The sequence below is a fragment of the Ovis aries genome, chromosome 11 (genome assembly GCF_016772045.2).
Source record: "Ovis aries strain OAR_USU_Benz2616 breed Rambouillet chromosome 11, ARS-UI_Ramb_v3.0, whole genome shotgun sequence".
In the NCBI taxonomy this organism is placed as follows: Eukaryota; Metazoa; Chordata; class Mammalia; order Artiodactyla; family Bovidae; genus Ovis; species Ovis aries.
In genome coordinates, this window is record NC_056064.1 from 14594864 (window position 1) to 14612077 (window position 17214).

Genomic DNA, 17214 nt, shown 5'->3' on the forward strand with positions numbered 1-17214 from the left:
GTGAGTATCCATACAACCATTTTGGTTTTTACTTTCAGTGCAGTGATCAATAAATTAAATGATATATTCAACATTTTAATTTAAAAATAAGCTTTGTGTTAAATGAGTTTGCCTAACTGTAGGCCAATGTAAGTGTTCTGAGCTGATTTAAGGTAGGCTAGACTGAGCTATGATGTTCAGTAGGTTAGTTGTATTACATGCAGGTTTGACTTAAAATATTTTCAACTTCTGATGGGTTTATTGGGACATAAAACCATCACAAGTCAAGGAAGATCTGTAATAGGAAAACGTATGAAAGTATAAATGATAGCTGCTCAGTCGTGTCTCACTCTTTGCCACCCCATGGACTGTAGCCTGCCAGGCTCCCCTGTCCATGGAATTCTCCAGGCAAGAATATTGGAGTAGGTTGCCATTTCCACTCCAAAAGATAAAGGGATACGAATCTGAGCATCTACTACAGAAAGTCATCAAAGCAAGTGAGTGAAAGAAAAAAGAAACAGACAAGCTACAAAACAGCAGGCAATGGCAAAATGGTACTAAATACAAACCTGTCAGTAATTACTTCCTTTTTAAAATGTTTATGTATATATGTAAATAGTTGATTTACAATATTATATAAGTTTTACTATACAACACAGTGATTCACAGTGTCTTGGTTTTTGTTTTGTTTTTCGGCTGTACCACATGGCCTATGGGGTCTTAGTTCCAGAACCAAGGATTGAACCTGTGCCCCCTGCACTGGAAACACAGATTCCTAAATGCTGAACCACTGGGAAATTCCCAAACGTTTGTTTTTCAAAACCTACCAGGAGGAAGCATGAACGCAGCCCCTCCCTACTACAAATTATGCAGCCAAGTTCCCCACGCTTGGGGAAATTGCAGGGGTCAGCACACCCGGAGTGCAATGGATGAGCCTTGCCCTGGGAAAACCACCTTCGTGATCATGATATGGGTAAGTATATGATTCACAGTTTTTAAAGGTTATACCTCGTTTATAGTTTTTATAAAATATTGGCTGTATTCCTTGTGTTGTACAATATAATCCCTGGAGCCTATTTATTTTATGCATAGTAGTCTCTACCTCTTAATCCCCTACTCTATTTTTCCCTTCCCCCGCTTCCTTCTCCCCACTGTATCTGTGGGTCTGTTCCTTTTTGGTTACTCGTTTGTTACTAGTTTTCATTAGTTTGCTTTATATTTTAGATTCTACATGTAAGTGATATCATACAGTATTTATCTTTCTGTCTGACTTATTTTATACATGTTGTTCCAAAAGGCAAAGTTTCATTTTTTATGCCTGAGTAGTATCCCATTGTGTATGTATAGCCCATCTTCTTTTTTTTTTTTTAATTGGTATATTTCTTTATTTCTCAATTTGTGAAAATGTCCTTAATTTGTTGATATAGCAAACAAACTTCAACTCCGATCACTATGCAAAAGAACAGAAGATAATCTGCTTTGCAATGAACTTTAAAGTTCAACTGCACACAGGCAACATGCTATATATGAAAAAATTACTAACTGAACTACAGGTATTAAATACTGAAAAGAGTTAACAGTTTATTATAATTTATTTTATTTAACAATCTAGGAAGTTTGCAGCCATCAGCAGTTCCAGTGCAATTTCAGGTGCAATTGGGAATTCGGGAATCTCCGTGGAGCTGTTAGTGTAGCGAACCTTGTAGGTAAAATACATGCATACTTTCGATAGCACATGTGAAGGGATCTCTCTAAAATTGACTTCATTAGTTTCATTCTCAGCAAACTGACCTGGGCCACTCAACATGGCTTTTATTGTTCCTGATGTTAGCGCATGTTCTCTCTTTACAATAAACTCATGACCATCTGAAGATATCAATTTGACATACATGGCATCAGGGCCCTCACAGCCACCATAGGTTTTCTCTTCTCCATCCATTATGCTCTTATGAAATTCTACTTTTCGTCCACAGGAACTTTAGTAGTTTCTCGTCAGCTCCGCAGCAACCGCAGGCACCGCACCCGGTCCCCGCGCACAGCTACAGCCCCTACACCACGGCCACCCCCCCCACCCCCCAGCCCATCTTCTTTATCCAGTCATTGCTGATGGACACTTAGGTTGCTTCTGTATTTTGGCAGTTGTAAATAATGCTGCTATGAACATTGGGATTCATATGTCTTTTCAAATTAGTTTTTCACTTTTTGGATGTATCCCCAGGAGTGGATTCTCTTTTTAGTGATGTGGGAGTTCTCTTGTTAGTCTTTTGAGAAAGCTCCTTACCGGTTTTCACATGCTTGCCAACATTTTTTATTTGTGTTCTTTTTAATGGTAGCCACTCTGGCAGTATAAGGTGATATCTCATTGTGGTTTTAAATTGAGTTTCTCTAATGATTAACAGTGTTGAACCTCTTTCCATGTGCCTGTTGGCCATCTGTTTGTTTTGTTTTGTTTTTTTTAAAAAATGTCTATTCAGGTCTTCTGCACATTTTAAAATCAGGTTGCTTGCTTTTTGATGTTAAGTTGTATGAGCTATCTTAATATTTTGGATAGTAACACTTTATCAGTCATATCATTTGGAAATATTTTCTCCTATTCAGTAGACTGTCTTTTCATTCTGTCAATGGTTTTCTTTACTGTGCAAAAGCTTTTAAGTTTCACTACGTTCCATTTACTTATTTTGCTTTTATTTTCTTTGCTTTAGGAGATAGAGCCAAAAACACATATATTGCTACAACTTGTGTCAAAGAGTATTCTGCCTGTGTTTTCTTCTAGGAGTTTTATGGTTTCCAGTCTTGTATTTAAGACTTTAATCCATTTTGACATTATTTTTGTAGATGGTGATAGAGAATGTTCTGATTTCATTCTTTTATTAATAAATGGAGCTGCCCAGTTTTCCCAGCACCACTTATTGAAGAGATTATCTTTTCTCCATTGTATATTCTTACCTCCTTTATCATAGATTAACTGACAAGTGCTTGGGTTTATTTCTTGGATTTCTATCCTGTTCCATTAGTCCATCTCTTACATACAAAATTAACTCAAAATGGATTAAAAGCTTTAATGATAGATCTGAAATCATAAAACTCCTAGAAGAAAACATAGGTGGTAAGCTGCTTAGCATCTGTCTTGGTGATTTTGTATTTTTGAATTGACAACAAAAGCATAGATAACAAAAGCAAAAATAAATAAGCAAGATCACATCAAACTTAAAACCTTGTGTAAAACAAATCAAATCATCAAAAAAATTAAAAGGCAACATACCAAATAGGAGAATATATTTGCAAATCATGTGTCTCATAAGGGGTTAACATCCAAAGTATATAAGGAATTCATTCAACTCAATAACAACAAAATAAAACAATCTAATTTTAAAATGGCACAAAATCTGAATAGACTTTTTTCTAAAGAAGACATACAGATAGATAATAAAAGGTACATGAAAATTGCTTTAACATCACTAATCATTAGGGAAATGAAAATCAAAACCACAATGAGATATCACCTCATACTTATTAGAATGGTTATCATCAAAAAGACAAGAAATAACAAGTCTTAGTGAGGATTGAAGGAAAAGGAACCCTTGTGCACTGTTGGGAATACAAATTTGTGCAACCACTATGGAAAGTATTATGGAAGTTCCTCAAAAAATTAAAAGTAGAATGGCCATATGATTCCCCAGGTTCACTTCTGGGTGTTTATTCAAAGAAAAAAAGTACTAACTGAAAGATATATGTACCCCTATGTTTATTGCAGCATTATTTACAATAGCCAAGATATGGAAGAAATTTATGTTCCTATATTCTGTATAGCCATTAAACACACACAATGAAACATTATTCAATCATAGAAAAAGAAGGAAATTTTGCCATTTTTGACAATATGGGTGGATTTTTAGGGCATAATGTTAAGTGAGATAAGACAGAGAAAAACAAATATTATGTGATCTCACTTATATGTGGAGTATGAAGACAAAAACCAACCAACCAAAAAAGCTCCCAAGCTCGTGAGTACAAAGAATAGTGGTGGGGATCGGGTTGCGAAAATGGATAAAGTAAGTTAAAAAGCACAAAATTCCAACTGTAAAATGAATAAGTCGTGGGATGTTATGTATAGCACGGGGACTATGGCAATGAAAGTGAAAGTCGCTCAGTTGTGTCCAACTCTTTGTGACCCCATGGACTATGCAGTTCATGGAATTCTCCAGGTCAGAATACTGGAGCGGGTGGCTGTTCCCTTCTCCAGGGGGTCTTACCAACCCAGGAATTGAACCCAGGTCTCCCACATTGCAGGTGGATTCTTTACCAGCTGAGCTACCAGAGAAGCCCAACTATGGTAATACTCTATTGTATATTTGTAGGTTGTTAAGAGAATAAATCTTAAAAATTTTCACAAGGAAAAAAATGTTGTAATAATATATAGTGATGGATGTCAGCTAGACTTACTGTCCAATGGTGATCACTCTGCAATATACAGAAATATCTAATCACTGTGTTGTATACCAGCCACTAATATAATGTTATATGCCAATTATATCTAAATTATAAAAAGTCAACAAAATAAAAAGAAGATACATGTATAACTGAATCATTTTGCTGTACACCTGAAACTAATACAAACTTGTTAATCAACTATGGTCCAACATAAAATGAAAAAATTTTAAAGTCAACAGAATATTTTGTTACTACTGTGAAAGTAATGTGCCCTTTTTTATTCATCTTGAGACTTTTTTCTTTGTCTTTGATGTTTAACAGTTTGATATGCTGTGCCTATGTATATTTTTATTTCTATTCATCCTGCTTGGGATTCACAGCATGTCAAGCTTTTTCTGTCTTGTCAGCTTTGGAATTTTCCAGAAGTTATCTCTTAAATAAGATATTGCTCTTAATACTTTTCACATCTCTCCACGTTGTGTACACATTTGACGTTTTTGTTGTGTACCATATGACTATTTTTTAATCTGAATTTTCACTCTTCTTTTTCTTTATATATGCTTAAATCTAAATATTGATTTTATCAGCCTTCTAGTTCACTAATTTTCTCTTTTGCTGTGTCTAATTTCCTATTAAACCTATCTGTTAATGTTGAGTTTCAATTCAATTCTAGAATTCCTACTGGAGTCTATCAATTCTTTGATGATTTTTTTTTCTCCCTTTTTTCCTCTCTTTCTTAAGCACATAAATAATAGCTCTTTTCAATCCTTGTCTGATAATTCCATTATTTGGATTAACTTTGGTCTGTTTCTGTTGTATGGTTTTTTCCTTCTTGGTCTTTGCCATACAGTCCTGTATTTTGGCATGCAGGTAATTTTCAGTTAAATCCTAGACACTGTATGAAAAAAGGTATAGAGGATTTAGATAATCCTCTCTTCCTCTCAAGAAGATTCATGCTCTCCTTTGCAAGGCCAACAGAGTAACAGATGATTATCTTAATCCAGTTAGAGACTTAGCTACTCAAGGAAAGTTTTGACAGTATTTTTAATCTCTGATTTATATTTGCAAATCTCTAATTTGTCTAAAGCAAAGCAAAGCTGGTTGCCTCAGCTTTAAATTGCCTTCAGACAGATGTTTTATGTATGATAATAGCCTTTTCTAACTGTTCTCAGTGGAAATGTTGGTTTGCCACGTGCTACTCATTACCGCATACCACTGTTGTGCACTAATAGAAATATCTCAGAATAAAACTTAAATTTTAGTAGATAACCAATACACTCACTTGATTACATTTTAATGGGAAATAGCTATAATTTTTATCTGAGATCAAAATATTTTTATTATGTCCAATTGCTTGTTGTACATCTTGATATGTCATAGGTACCTAAAAAGTATCCAGATGAACTCTATGCTTTTCTCTCTTTCTTCCAGGTTTAAGGAGACCAAAGAGATGTAAGCGTTAATTTCAGGGCAGAAGACCTGAATAGACATTTTCCCAAAGAAGACATAGAAATGGCTATTAGGTGCATGAAAAGATACTCAACATCACTAATCACTGCATGCGTGCTCAGTTACTTCAGTTGTGTTTGACTCTTTGTGACCCCGTGGACTGTAGCCCGCCAGACTCCTCTGTCCGTGGAATTCTCCAGGCAAGAATACTGGAGTGGGTTGCCATGCCCTCCTCCAGCGGATCTTCCCAACCCAGGGATCAAACCTGCATCTCGTACATCTCCTGCATTGGCAGGCAGGTTCTTTACCACTAGTACCACTTGGGAAGCCCCGCTAATCATTATAGAAATGTAAATTAAAACCACAATGAGATATCACCTCACACCTGTCAGAATAGCTATCATCAAAAGTATAGTACAAATAACAAATTTTGACAAGGATGTGGAGAAAAGGGAAATGTGCCTTGTTGGTGGAAATGTCCAGCCCTTATGGAAAACGGTATGGCAGCGTTTCACAAAAACTATATGTATGTATTGCCGTATGACTCAGCAGTTCCACTCCTGGATTTATATCGAAAGAAAACAAAAGCACTAATTCAAAAAGACATGCATCCCAATGTTCATAGCAGCATTATTTGTAACAGCCAAGATATGGAAACAACCTACGTGTCCATCAATAGATGAATGAGTGAAGAAGATGTGGTCCATGTATGCACAATGGAACACACATTCAAGAAGGAAATCCTGCCATTTGCACCAACACGAGTGGACCGCAGCACGCCAGGTTTCCCCTGTCCTTCACGATCTTCTGGAGTTTGCTCAGACTCGTGACCATCGAGTCGGTGATGCCATCCAACCATCTCATCTTCGGTCGTCCCCTTCTCCTCCTGCCTTCAGTCTTTCCCAGCATCAGGGTCTTCTCCAATGAGTTGGCTCTTCGCATCAGGTGGCCAAAGTATTGGAACTTCAGCTACAGCATCAGTCCTTCCAATGAATATTCAGGGTTCATTTCCTTTAGGATTGACTGGTTTGATCTCCTTGATGTCCAAGGGACTCATCAAATATATGTAGAATCTAAGAAATAAACCAAACAAGCGTATAACGAAACAGATATAGAGAACAAACTAATGGTTACTAGTGGAGATAAAGAGGGGAAGGAGCATGGAATTAAGAAGTGCAAACTCCTATGTATGAAATAAATAAGCAACAAATATATGTTATACATCACAGAGAAATATAGGCATTATTTTGTAATACCAAATGGAACATACTTGTAAAAAATTGAATTACTTTGTTGAACATGTGTAACTAAGAAAATATTATAAATAAACTATACTTTGACTTTTAAAGAATTTAAAAAAATCATCTCCTTTCTTTATTTCATTAGGAAGACCTGCATTTGTATCTTTTTTTTTTTAACCATTGAGGCATTTTATTTGCACGCACGTAGTACATCTCTAGAAAAAGAATCCAAGGATTTTCCCTCCTGTGTGTTTTCGTCGTGTTTCTTCATGGTCCATGATGTCAGCTGAGATTGTCAGAACAATGAAACCAAATCAACAGGATGGGAGCAGGTTATTCTGTCATTTTTCTGGCTCTTTGAATTGCACATCAAATCTGGGGCTGATCATTCGCCACTTATTTAGCCTGCCTGTGAGGTTCGCAGTTTTACCAGCCCTGTGATTATCAATGATTTCAAATTTGTCAATGTAACCATGCTTCATCATCGTAGTTAGAAGCCTGATGATGACTTCTGGAGCACGGCCTGATTGGAACCTATCATTTACCTCTCTCCTTTTGCCATTGTTGATCCTCTTGAGAGCATCAACCAGGACATTCGTGCACCATTGTGGCAGCACTGAAAGATGGCAGGAGGAGCTCTTCTTGCATTTTTAATAGCATGTTCCACCTGCCAATGCAGGAGAGGCAAGAGATGGGGTTCGATCCCTGGGTGGGGAAGATCCCCTGGAGAAGGAGATGGCAACCTGCTCAGTATTCTTGCTTGTGAAATTCCATGGACAGAGGGGTCTAGCAGTCTACAGTCCATGGGGCTGCAGAGAGTTGGACATGATTGAAGACTAATCACACACAAAAAACATCTGCCAGGCAATAACTCAGAAAACCTTCATGAAAAAGTACATTTGAAAAGATGCAGCATGTCATGATTAATGAAGCTAAGAATTTCCACATTGACAACAGAGACTACTATGAGAAGAAAAAAACATCACTGAAAGGACAAAAATTGCCCAGGAATTTTTTCTGGATTTTCTTGGTCCACTTTCTGACTCGCCACTTGGATTGCAGAGGCCTCCCCACTCCTTACCCTTACATTCAGGAATAGAGTGTGTCAGAGTGGTTTGCGATGATATCCAAAAGCAAAGAGCAGTGCAGGAGGTCAGAGAAAATTCTCCACCTAACACCCCTTGTGACTCTCTGGGAGCTTCCTGGACTTAGGGTGTGGATGGCACTTTAGAGATTAGAGTGCACTGTATTTGGAACATGAGGAGATCCATGTGGCAGAACTATGCCAGGTCTTTTTTAAAAAGAATCACTCCTGCAAGGGGTTGGCCTTTTAATAAGCACAGCAGACAAAGCTCCTGAAAGAAGTGAGGAAGCAAAGGGTACGGTCCAGAGCAACAACGCATCTGAGGGGCTTGATGAACACATCAGGTTGGACAGTGACGTCCGCTCCAAACTTGGGAAGGGAGGTCACATCTGAGATCACTCCAAGGGAAGTTACATCTGAGATCACTCCAAGGGAGGTCACGTTTGAGATCCCTCTAAGGGTGGCTGGGACAACTGTTGCACAGACTCTTATGTTCTCTCCAGCCTCCAGGATAGAAACACATCTGTGTATTCAGAAGGATGATAACTGATTGGAAGGCCTCCTGTCTAAGAAGAAACCATGCCTGTGTGTGAAACTAGCTGTTCTAGGTGCTGGGAACCCTGTGGCAGACGTGAACTCGAATACATGAACAAAGGACTATAAAAAGTGGCAGAGCAAAATATGGTTGTAAAATGGGCAATTTTTTTAAGCCTCGCTTTACTCTCCTCCTTCCTGCTAATTTTCAGTCATTGTCCCCATGGACAAAATCAACCGGAATTCAGGTGATGATATCATCCAGTCAGCCTCTTGGGGTCCAGAACAGGATGGAGAATGGATCCCAGAGGGAAGATGTTCACAACACATCTTCTTACCCTCCCAAGCATCTGTTTTGATCCTTCCTGTGGGTGAAAGCTTAATGTCCCCAACATAGTAAATGAAGCTACCATACCATGGTGTCTATTCAGTCAAATGTTCATCTGAAACCAAAAATGTCATCAATCCCCAATCTTCTCATCAGAAGGGGTGGGGGAGAAAGAAATATCAATTAGCACAAAACCTGGCTGCTGCTGAGCCGCTTCTGGAGCTGACCTTGGGCCTCGGGTGGTAATTATAGCAGCCTGCCTTCTCCCATCAACTCCTCCAAGTTCTGCCCAGCTCGGTGGGATGGGAGTCTTTACCTCGTGGGGTTAAACCTTTATTCCTGTAGGATCTTAGTCCTGGAACAGCTCTCATCCCACCCCAGTGATTGTTTGCTGACCTAAAGAAGTTCCCTCTGGCATTCTCTTGCAGGGTTACCCAAGTGGGGCAGAGGGCAGCAACCATCCATTCTAGTTGAAGGTAGTGCTGTGAGTGGAGGGAAAGCCAGTGAGATAGTGGATGGAGATGCTATGGGAGTCTGAGATGCTATGGGAGTCTGAGTTGCCTGCTTTTATAACTTGTTTTGGTTTTGCAGACCCGCTTGTGTCTAGTCTGATATAAATGAGTTCTATTTTATGACGGAATTCTACTCTGTACCTTCACTGTGTAAGTCGGTGGATCAGATGACCCCTAGGATGTGACGGGATGTCAGTCCACACAGTTACTTGGTGCCCCATGGTCTGAGATTCAGTCTCAATAGGACTCTGTGGGAAGCCAGGATGCACATGGACAACACTCGCTGGCAGAAGTGAGCGTGGTCTTCCTCCAGAACCACAGGGCTTGTTGTCAGGGCTTGTTAGAGGCTCTCTTCAGAACTCTGTCTTCTACAGAGCCTTCCATTCCCATTGGGTCTGCTGGGTCACCATGTGAAAATGGCCAGGCATCCTTGCTTTGGTCTTGCTACAGAGTCCTGCTCTCTGGACAGCCTTACTGGTCACCAGAATGTAGATTAGAGCTGCATGTCCAAAGTTCAGAAAAACCAACCAACCACAAAGCTTTCCTCTTTGTTCAGTTCAGTTGCTCAGTCGTGTCCAACTCTTTGCAATCCCATGGACTACAGCACACAAGGCCTCCCTGTCCATCACCAACTCCCAGAGTTTGTTCAAACTCATGTCCATCAAGTCAGTGATTCCATCCAACCATCTCATCTTCTGTCATCACCTTCTCCTGCTTTCAAGCTTTCCCAGCATCAGAGTCTTTTCCAATGGGGCAGTTTTTCCCACCAGGTGGCCAAAGTACTGGAGTGTCAGCTTCAGCACCAGTCCTTACGATGAATATTCAGGACTGATTTCTTTTCGGATTGACTGGTTTGATCTTCTTGCAGTCCAAGGGACTCTCAAGAGTCTTCAAAAGCACAGTTCAAAAGCATCAATTCTTTGGCACTCAGCTTTCTTTATAGTCCAACTCACATCCATATATGACTACTGGAAAAACCATAGCTTTGACTAGATGGACCTTTATTGGCAAAGTAATGTCTCTGCTTTTTAATAAGCTGTCTAGGTTGGTCATAGCTTTTCTCACAAGGAGCAAACGTCTTTTAATCTCATGGCTGCAGTCACCATCTGAAGTGATTTTGGAGCCCAAGAAAATAAAGTCTCTCATTGTTTCCATTGTTTCCCAATCAATTTGCCATGAAGTGATGGGACCAGGTGCCATGATCTTGGTTTTTTGAATGCTGAGTTTTAAGCCAACTTTTTCACTCTCCTCTTTCACTTTCATCAGGAGGCTCTTTAGTTCTTCTTAGCTTTCTGCCATGAGGGTGATGTCATCTGCATATTTGAGGTTATTGATATTTCTCCCAGCAATCTTGATGCCAGCTTGTGCTTCATGTAGCCTGGCATTTCGTATGATGTATTCTGCATATAAGTTAAATAAGCAGGTTGACAATATACAGCCTTAACATACTCCTTTCCCAATTTAGAACCAGTCTGTTGTTCCCTGTCCTGTTGCTTCTTGACCTGCATACAGGTTTCTCATGAGGCAGATAAGGTGGTCTGGTATTCCTATCTCTTTAAGAATTTTCCAGTTTCTTGTGATCCACACAGTCAAAGGCTTAGGCGTAGTCAATAAAGCAGAAGCAGATAATTCTCTGGGACTCTCTTGCTTTTTCAAGTGCCCTCTTTGTAGCGGGCACTGTAAAGTGCTGCAGCTCACTTCTTGGTTTTTACCCAAAGAGGTTCAAGACATGTCCACACAGGGACTTCCCTGATGGTCCTGTCCATTTGGCCTGGAGTGTCAGTCTAAAGCAAAGCTCGAAGTTGACTTTCAGGTTGAAATACTAGGACCCGGAGGCCACGGTGCAGCGCTGCGGAGCAGACACTTTCAGGTCTTCTGTGCCCGTTGGTCATCCATGTCCAGACCCGCGTCCCATTTCAGAAAGCTGAGGCTCGGGAGGCAGCCTTGAGACCCGCCCCTGGGTCTGGCCTCAGTGGGGCCACTACCTGGACTTCACACCTTCTGCCCATTTGAGGAGCTGGAAGGCCCGTGAGTTGGAGGAGAGGCCTGTTGTGGTCGACCTTTATATTTTCTGGAGCAGAAGTTCAATAGGCAGCAAGAGCACGTAAATATGTTTGGAAAAGGCCCTTTGAAACTTTTGAGAGTGAATTTTTAAGTTTAAGATTTTAAAAATCTTTATATTATCTGAATTTAGGGAATTGCTAATTTTTCTTATCCCTTAAGACATGCTTCTTACAAGACTTAGTCTAACACAATATATAATATGTATTTAAAACTACAATCACAGTTTAAAAATCCTGCAGTCTCTCCTTAAATGTCATCATTGACTGTTTTCTTTGACATAGATTAAGGGATTGAGTCTTTTGTCTTTTCTTCCAAAAGATCAAAGGAGTGTTTTATAAACTGCCTTAAAATCATTACTGTTTTCAATCCATTTAGTTCCTAACATTGTATATTTTATTTAGTGGTTTGGATCTGTGCCTGAAAGAGTTCTGAGTGTCCGGAGCAGGCTCTGAAGCCACACTCCTTCTCAAATAGGACTGGAACCCAGCTGCACCTGAGATTAGAATTTGAACCCAGGATCCCTGGTTCAGGAGAGGATTCAAGCCCACTGTCTTTCAATTAAAACAGCTCATCTGGTGTCAGACTTATTGAAGCTCAGGTCTTATCTCCTCACAGAAAGAAGTCAATATGAGGCAAAGCAGTTGGCAAAGAGTGAGTTTATTAGCATAGGATGCTTGTGAGAGATACTAGTGGGCAGGCAAGGTAGTGCAACCCCAAGAACAAAGAGGGCCACATTTTTGTAATCAAAGAAAGAGTGGGGAGGGGAGAAGACTATCATTGTCTCTTTCTTGAGTAGACATCAAGTCTTGTTACCAAATGTTAGGTCTGTGTGCCTGATACACAGTGAGGCCAAACAATACCAAAACGTTAGTTTGGAGCAGAGAGAGGTTTATTGCAGGGCCATGCAAGGAGATGGGTGGCTCATGCCTAAAAACCCTGAACTCCCAGAAAGCTTTCAGCAAAGTCCTTTTATAGGAAAGGTGAGGGGAGGGGTGTGGTTAGTTATTGCAAACTTCTCAGTACCAGGTCTTGGTCAGATCACAATGTCCCTGTAAACCGCCACCAAAACAAATGTTATTCTCTGTTCTGACAAGAAAGGGCAAGGGCCCAATACTCAGCTTTCACTTTCCCAGGCCCAGGCCCTGGCTAAGAGGGACTGCCTGTGCAGGCCAGTTACCCTGCCTGGGAGTGTTCATCCAGTACCTGGTCTGGGTCCTTTCACCAGGGCCTGGGCCTCGCTACTGGGCAGCCCTGGTGAGGGCTCTGGAGCTCTGCAAGATACAGCTCTCACCCTGTCCCTGGGACCCCCACCTCACCTGCCAGTCCTGAGGCTGGAGGGCCTGGAGGGCCCTGGGGAGAAGGCTGTGATCCACCTCTCACCACTCTCTGCTGCCAGGACCACTGTGAGGCTGACTGCAATGGAGTGGGACCTCTGGCTAAGAGTCGAGCACTAACAACTGCATGCCTACCCCGCCCTTGTTGCAGGCTTATATAGTTAATTTCTCCTCGATCCCTATATGATATAACCAGGACTGTCAGGGTGCTATTCAGATCATATATATTAGCAAAAGGGTGGTAACATATTCTAGAATATGGTAATCCATCTCAGTATAAAGTCCCCTTTCACCTGGGTTCTTTCTCCTTTCATCTATAGTCCTGTCTTAGCTACATGCAGAAATGCTGCTTTTCAGCATTTCTGACTTCATGGAACAAGATTCAGATCCCGTGTCTGTTGTCCTGTGTTTTAACTGTAAGGTCTTGTGGCTTGAGTGTGTCTAGTGCTTAGATGCACCTGGCCTCACTTCAAGGTACAGTAGATTGCTGCTAGGTTACTGGATTCTTTTCTTGAGTGGTCATTACCTTAGAACAGTCTCCCAGACCCCCTTAAAATCCCTTCTCTTTCTTTAATCCTCTAGTGGTATTTCAAAACAATTTAATTATCCTAATCTAGACCTATTTCATTTTCATTGCTGAATAATATTCCATCATGTGAGTATACTATATTTGTCCATTGTTGTATCCATAGATAATTTGGTTGTTTTCTGTTTGGGACTATTGAGGACAGGTAATCTATGTGTACATGTTGGCATATCTCTAAATATATATTAAAAAAGTATGACTAGAAGTGAAGGTAAATGAATATACATTTCTAAGAAGACCCTGAAATGGACTTTATGAACTTTTAAAGAAGTTACCATTGATTTTCTTTTGTCTGATTTTATCTCAGGATTTCCTTTTCCAAGGTGCATGCATATCACCTCTTTGAACATCAAAAGTCATGACTTTTGAAAGGAAAAGTGAGGAAAGAGAGGTTTGATTGTTTATTGGTTCAAAAACGGAAGTGAGGCTGTGAGAAAGAAGATTTGATCAGGGAACCATTATAACAATGGGGAGGCAGGGGAAAGTGGCAATAAATTAGAGAGGACCCATATGCACATGTGAAAAAGGAATTTCCTGAATAAGTAAGTGTGACTTCATAATCAGAAAGGGAAACAAGAGACTTGAATGTGAACACAAGAAAGGGTGTGAAGATAACAAACTGTTAAATCAAACAGCCTTCTGCACCAGCATCTAGTAGGTCTGCTAAGCCAGGGCATCTATTTGTGGAATGCAGGATATCCAAGATAGGCAGAGGGAAAGAGGGGCAATGACCCACCTGCTGTGTCTAGAGGAATTAATAAATCAGGCATCTGCAAATCAGAAGGTACCTCTCTTTCCCCAGATACTAAAATAATAACCTCCCTTTCCTCCTTCCCCATCTCCTCCCACCTCAGCAAACATGAAAATCACTGCTGATTTTGTTCCCTGACCTCAGACTTCTCACCCGATCCATGCTGCCTATTCTTTGAGGCCAGCTGTCTCACACAGTTGTCCTTCACCTGCCTGGAATTGGGCACAAACACTGCACAGCAGAATCATTCCACCTCGACTACACAGACATATCCATGGAGGGCCCCCTGATTGTGCAGTTCAAGGAATGTGATAGCATAGCATCTCACACCTCTGGGTTCAGAAGTGATGGACCGGCAACGTCCTAATACAGTGATCAATAGAAGCACTCATGGCAGTAAGATCTAGTTTCTTTTTTCACTTCCAGTGACAGTGACTTGATGGGTCTTACCATGCACACCAAAAAATATGTACCCTCCCTCGGTGTTTATAAATGCAGAAACAGCTGAGGAGATACTCAGTAAAGCTTTGTGACTCCTTTGTTGAGAACATCTTAAATGCAACCCGTGTTGACTTTAAGTAAGGTTGAGCTTTTCCAGGTACTGAAGGTGGTGAGCACTATCAAATAAAGCAACAGCTGAAGCCTGTATGTTACCTTTATTTTGTGCGTGAACCTGAGCGTTCTATGGACTTAACACATTAGAACATTTGTAAGAGTCTGAATCCCGCCTTTGAGGAATGCCAGTGCTTCCTGGGAATTCATGGCAACAGTAGATATTCTCTGTCTGTGGTTCAGAGAGGGGCACAGCCCTGTAACCGAGGCCTCTGATGGTCCATGATTTCACAGAAATCAGAAAGACTTCTCCTGGGTGCAGCTCATCTGAACAGCTCTTTGAAGGTTGAAGGCAGATACAGTCATACTCCATGGCTTTCACAATCTTAGACTTTGTTCTCAGTCTCAGCCTTGGTCACGCCCCCTCCAGAATTCAGCAGGCAGATGCTGCATGCACGATGCTTGCTTTCTGCTTTCTTCCGCAGTTGAGGGTTCATTCCACTCCTGTGCTCATTCCTAGGGGTGACTTTTCCTGCGTTTAAAACATACACAGGAAAACTCATTTTCAAATCAGTCTTGAGACTCATCTTCTCAACACTTGTGCTGGTCTTACCCTGAAATGTTCTCCTAAAATACAGGAAGACACACCATTAGAATTAGACAAGTACAGGGAAGGCAAGCAAATTACTATTTTGAGGCCACTCTTCTGAAGTTGGTTCACTTCGTTTATTCCCACAAAACTTGAGCCCAGATTCATACAGGAATTAAGTGCGCAAGACATGTGGAGAAGCCAAGTCTGACATGAGCCCATTGCCACCAGAGAAACTGTCAAGAGGTGATTTTTCTGCTGTGATTTTGGTAACAGTTTCTGGAATGTTCTCCTTGGACCTGGAGAGCTTTCAGGGTCAGGGTGTTTCTAGGGTGCGCTGATATAAATGGCTTTTCTTGGTGCTTTGTCTTTCCTCTCTCACTTAGACCTGGGCAATCTCAGATTATTTTATAGCCCAAGTTTTGAAAGGAGCAAATCTGATTGAGTTTGTTACTTATCTTTGTTGCAATGGAACAAATTCTTTAGATTTCTCTGGTCCAAGCAGTTCCCATCTTGTGAGGGAAAAAGGTATATTGTATACCTTAATATATTATATTTTACATAATAAAAATATATCATATACACACACACATTTAGTTTGTTTGGAACTAACAAATTATTGACTGTTGGGTTCAACCAGGCTGGCAGGTTGAGGTGCGTTTCATCATTTCCTAAATGCAATCCAGTTGTCCCAGCAAATAGGACTGGAACCGCTGGATATCTACATACAAAAGAAAGGAACTTCAATTGGCAGTCTTTATACCATTTACGAAAGTGTACTTAAAATATTTCATAAACCTAAATGTAAAGCCTAAAATCATGTGGAAATAAATGAAGACTGCCCAAATGATAATAGGTAGAGCTCTGTTTACTCAGAGCTCAGTATATTAAGGCAATCAGCCACCATCATTTGTTTGTGATGGCAGAAACTCGGGAGCTATTATAGTGAAAAGACAGAGAGAGCACTCAGGCATGACCTGATTTGAGGTTGTTCTAAGGAAGCTGCATTGTGGCTCAGCTGGTAAAGAATCTGCCTGCAGTGAGGGAGATCTGGGTTTGATCCCTGGGTTGGGAAGATCCCCTGGAGGAGGGAAAGGCTACCCACTCCAGTATTCTGGCAGTCCATGGGGTTGCAAAGAGTCAGACATGACTGAGCGACTTTCACTTAAGGAAGCTGGACGTGGGCTTACTGGAAGTGGGTTATTGCATGCCACTGGTTCGGAGACCTTATTTAGCTTTGTTTTGTTGGGCCAGAGTTGAAAGTGGGGGAAGCAAGTTCACAGCTGTTGATCAAGTCCTGACTGCTTTTGACTAGCTGCCGCAGGGGTTGTGGTTAGGCTGGGAAGTCAGAGTTGTGAATCAGGTTTGAGTCACAACTAAAGGCTATGATCAGAGGTCTGTTTTGATATATGGTTTGGCCAGAATCCATTTGTATATTCAATCTCTCAACCTCTGAACTTCCGGAGGAAAACAGAGAATTTTTACCTTGGGTTCAGCAAACAATGCTTAGAGCTGACACTAAATGCACAATACATAAAAGAAAAAAATTGATTTGTTGGGCTTTAAAAATGCCTCCTTAACAGTGAAAGACACTCTCAAGAGAATTAAAATATGAGCCCTTGGCCAGAAGAAACTATATGTAATTGATTATATGATAAAGAACTGGAATCTCAACTATACCTAGAACTCTTCAAAGGCAATAACAGGAAAACAATTTAAAAATGGATAAAAGAGGGAATTCTCTGGCAGTCCAGTGGTTAGGGCTCCACCCTGCCACTGC

At 40.6% G+C, this 17214-nt stretch overlaps 3 protein-coding genes and 1 pseudogene across 3 annotated transcripts in view; 1 reads left to right on the forward strand and 3 right to left on the reverse strand.

Moving 5' to 3' along the window:
- Positions 1 to 6446, forward strand: part of LOC101113346 (schlafen family member 11) — a 73555-nt gene extending 67109 nt beyond the window's left edge. Inside the window, exons 8-10 of the mRNA XM_027975299.3 lie at positions 704 to 952; positions 4270 to 4312; positions 5842 to 6446. The gene's annotated coding sequence lies outside the window, so the exon portion shown is untranslated. The remainder of the gene's footprint in view (positions 1 to 703; positions 953 to 4269; positions 4313 to 5841) is intronic.
- On the reverse strand, positions 807 to 960 carry LOC114117102 (U1 spliceosomal RNA; annotated as a pseudogene).
- On the reverse strand, positions 1536 to 2031 carry LOC105616454 (elongin-C). Its single transcript, XM_027975298.3, has one exon. It carries the CDS (start codon positions 1916 to 1918, stop codon positions 1580 to 1582), a length of 339 nt encoding a protein of 112 aa, XP_027831099.1. The 5' UTR covers positions 1919 to 2031; the 3' UTR covers positions 1536 to 1579.
- Positions 6447 to 14408: 7962 nt separating the features above from the next.
- Positions 14409 to 15432, reverse strand: LOC105606876 (schlafen family member 5). Its single transcript, XM_027975534.1, is given in 6 exon segments — positions 14409 to 14613; positions 14615 to 14705; positions 14708 to 14998; positions 15001 to 15121; positions 15123 to 15185; positions 15187 to 15432. Coding segments are annotated over 6 exon segments (1017 nt in total).
- Between the last annotated feature and the right edge of the window lie 1782 nt (positions 15433 to 17214).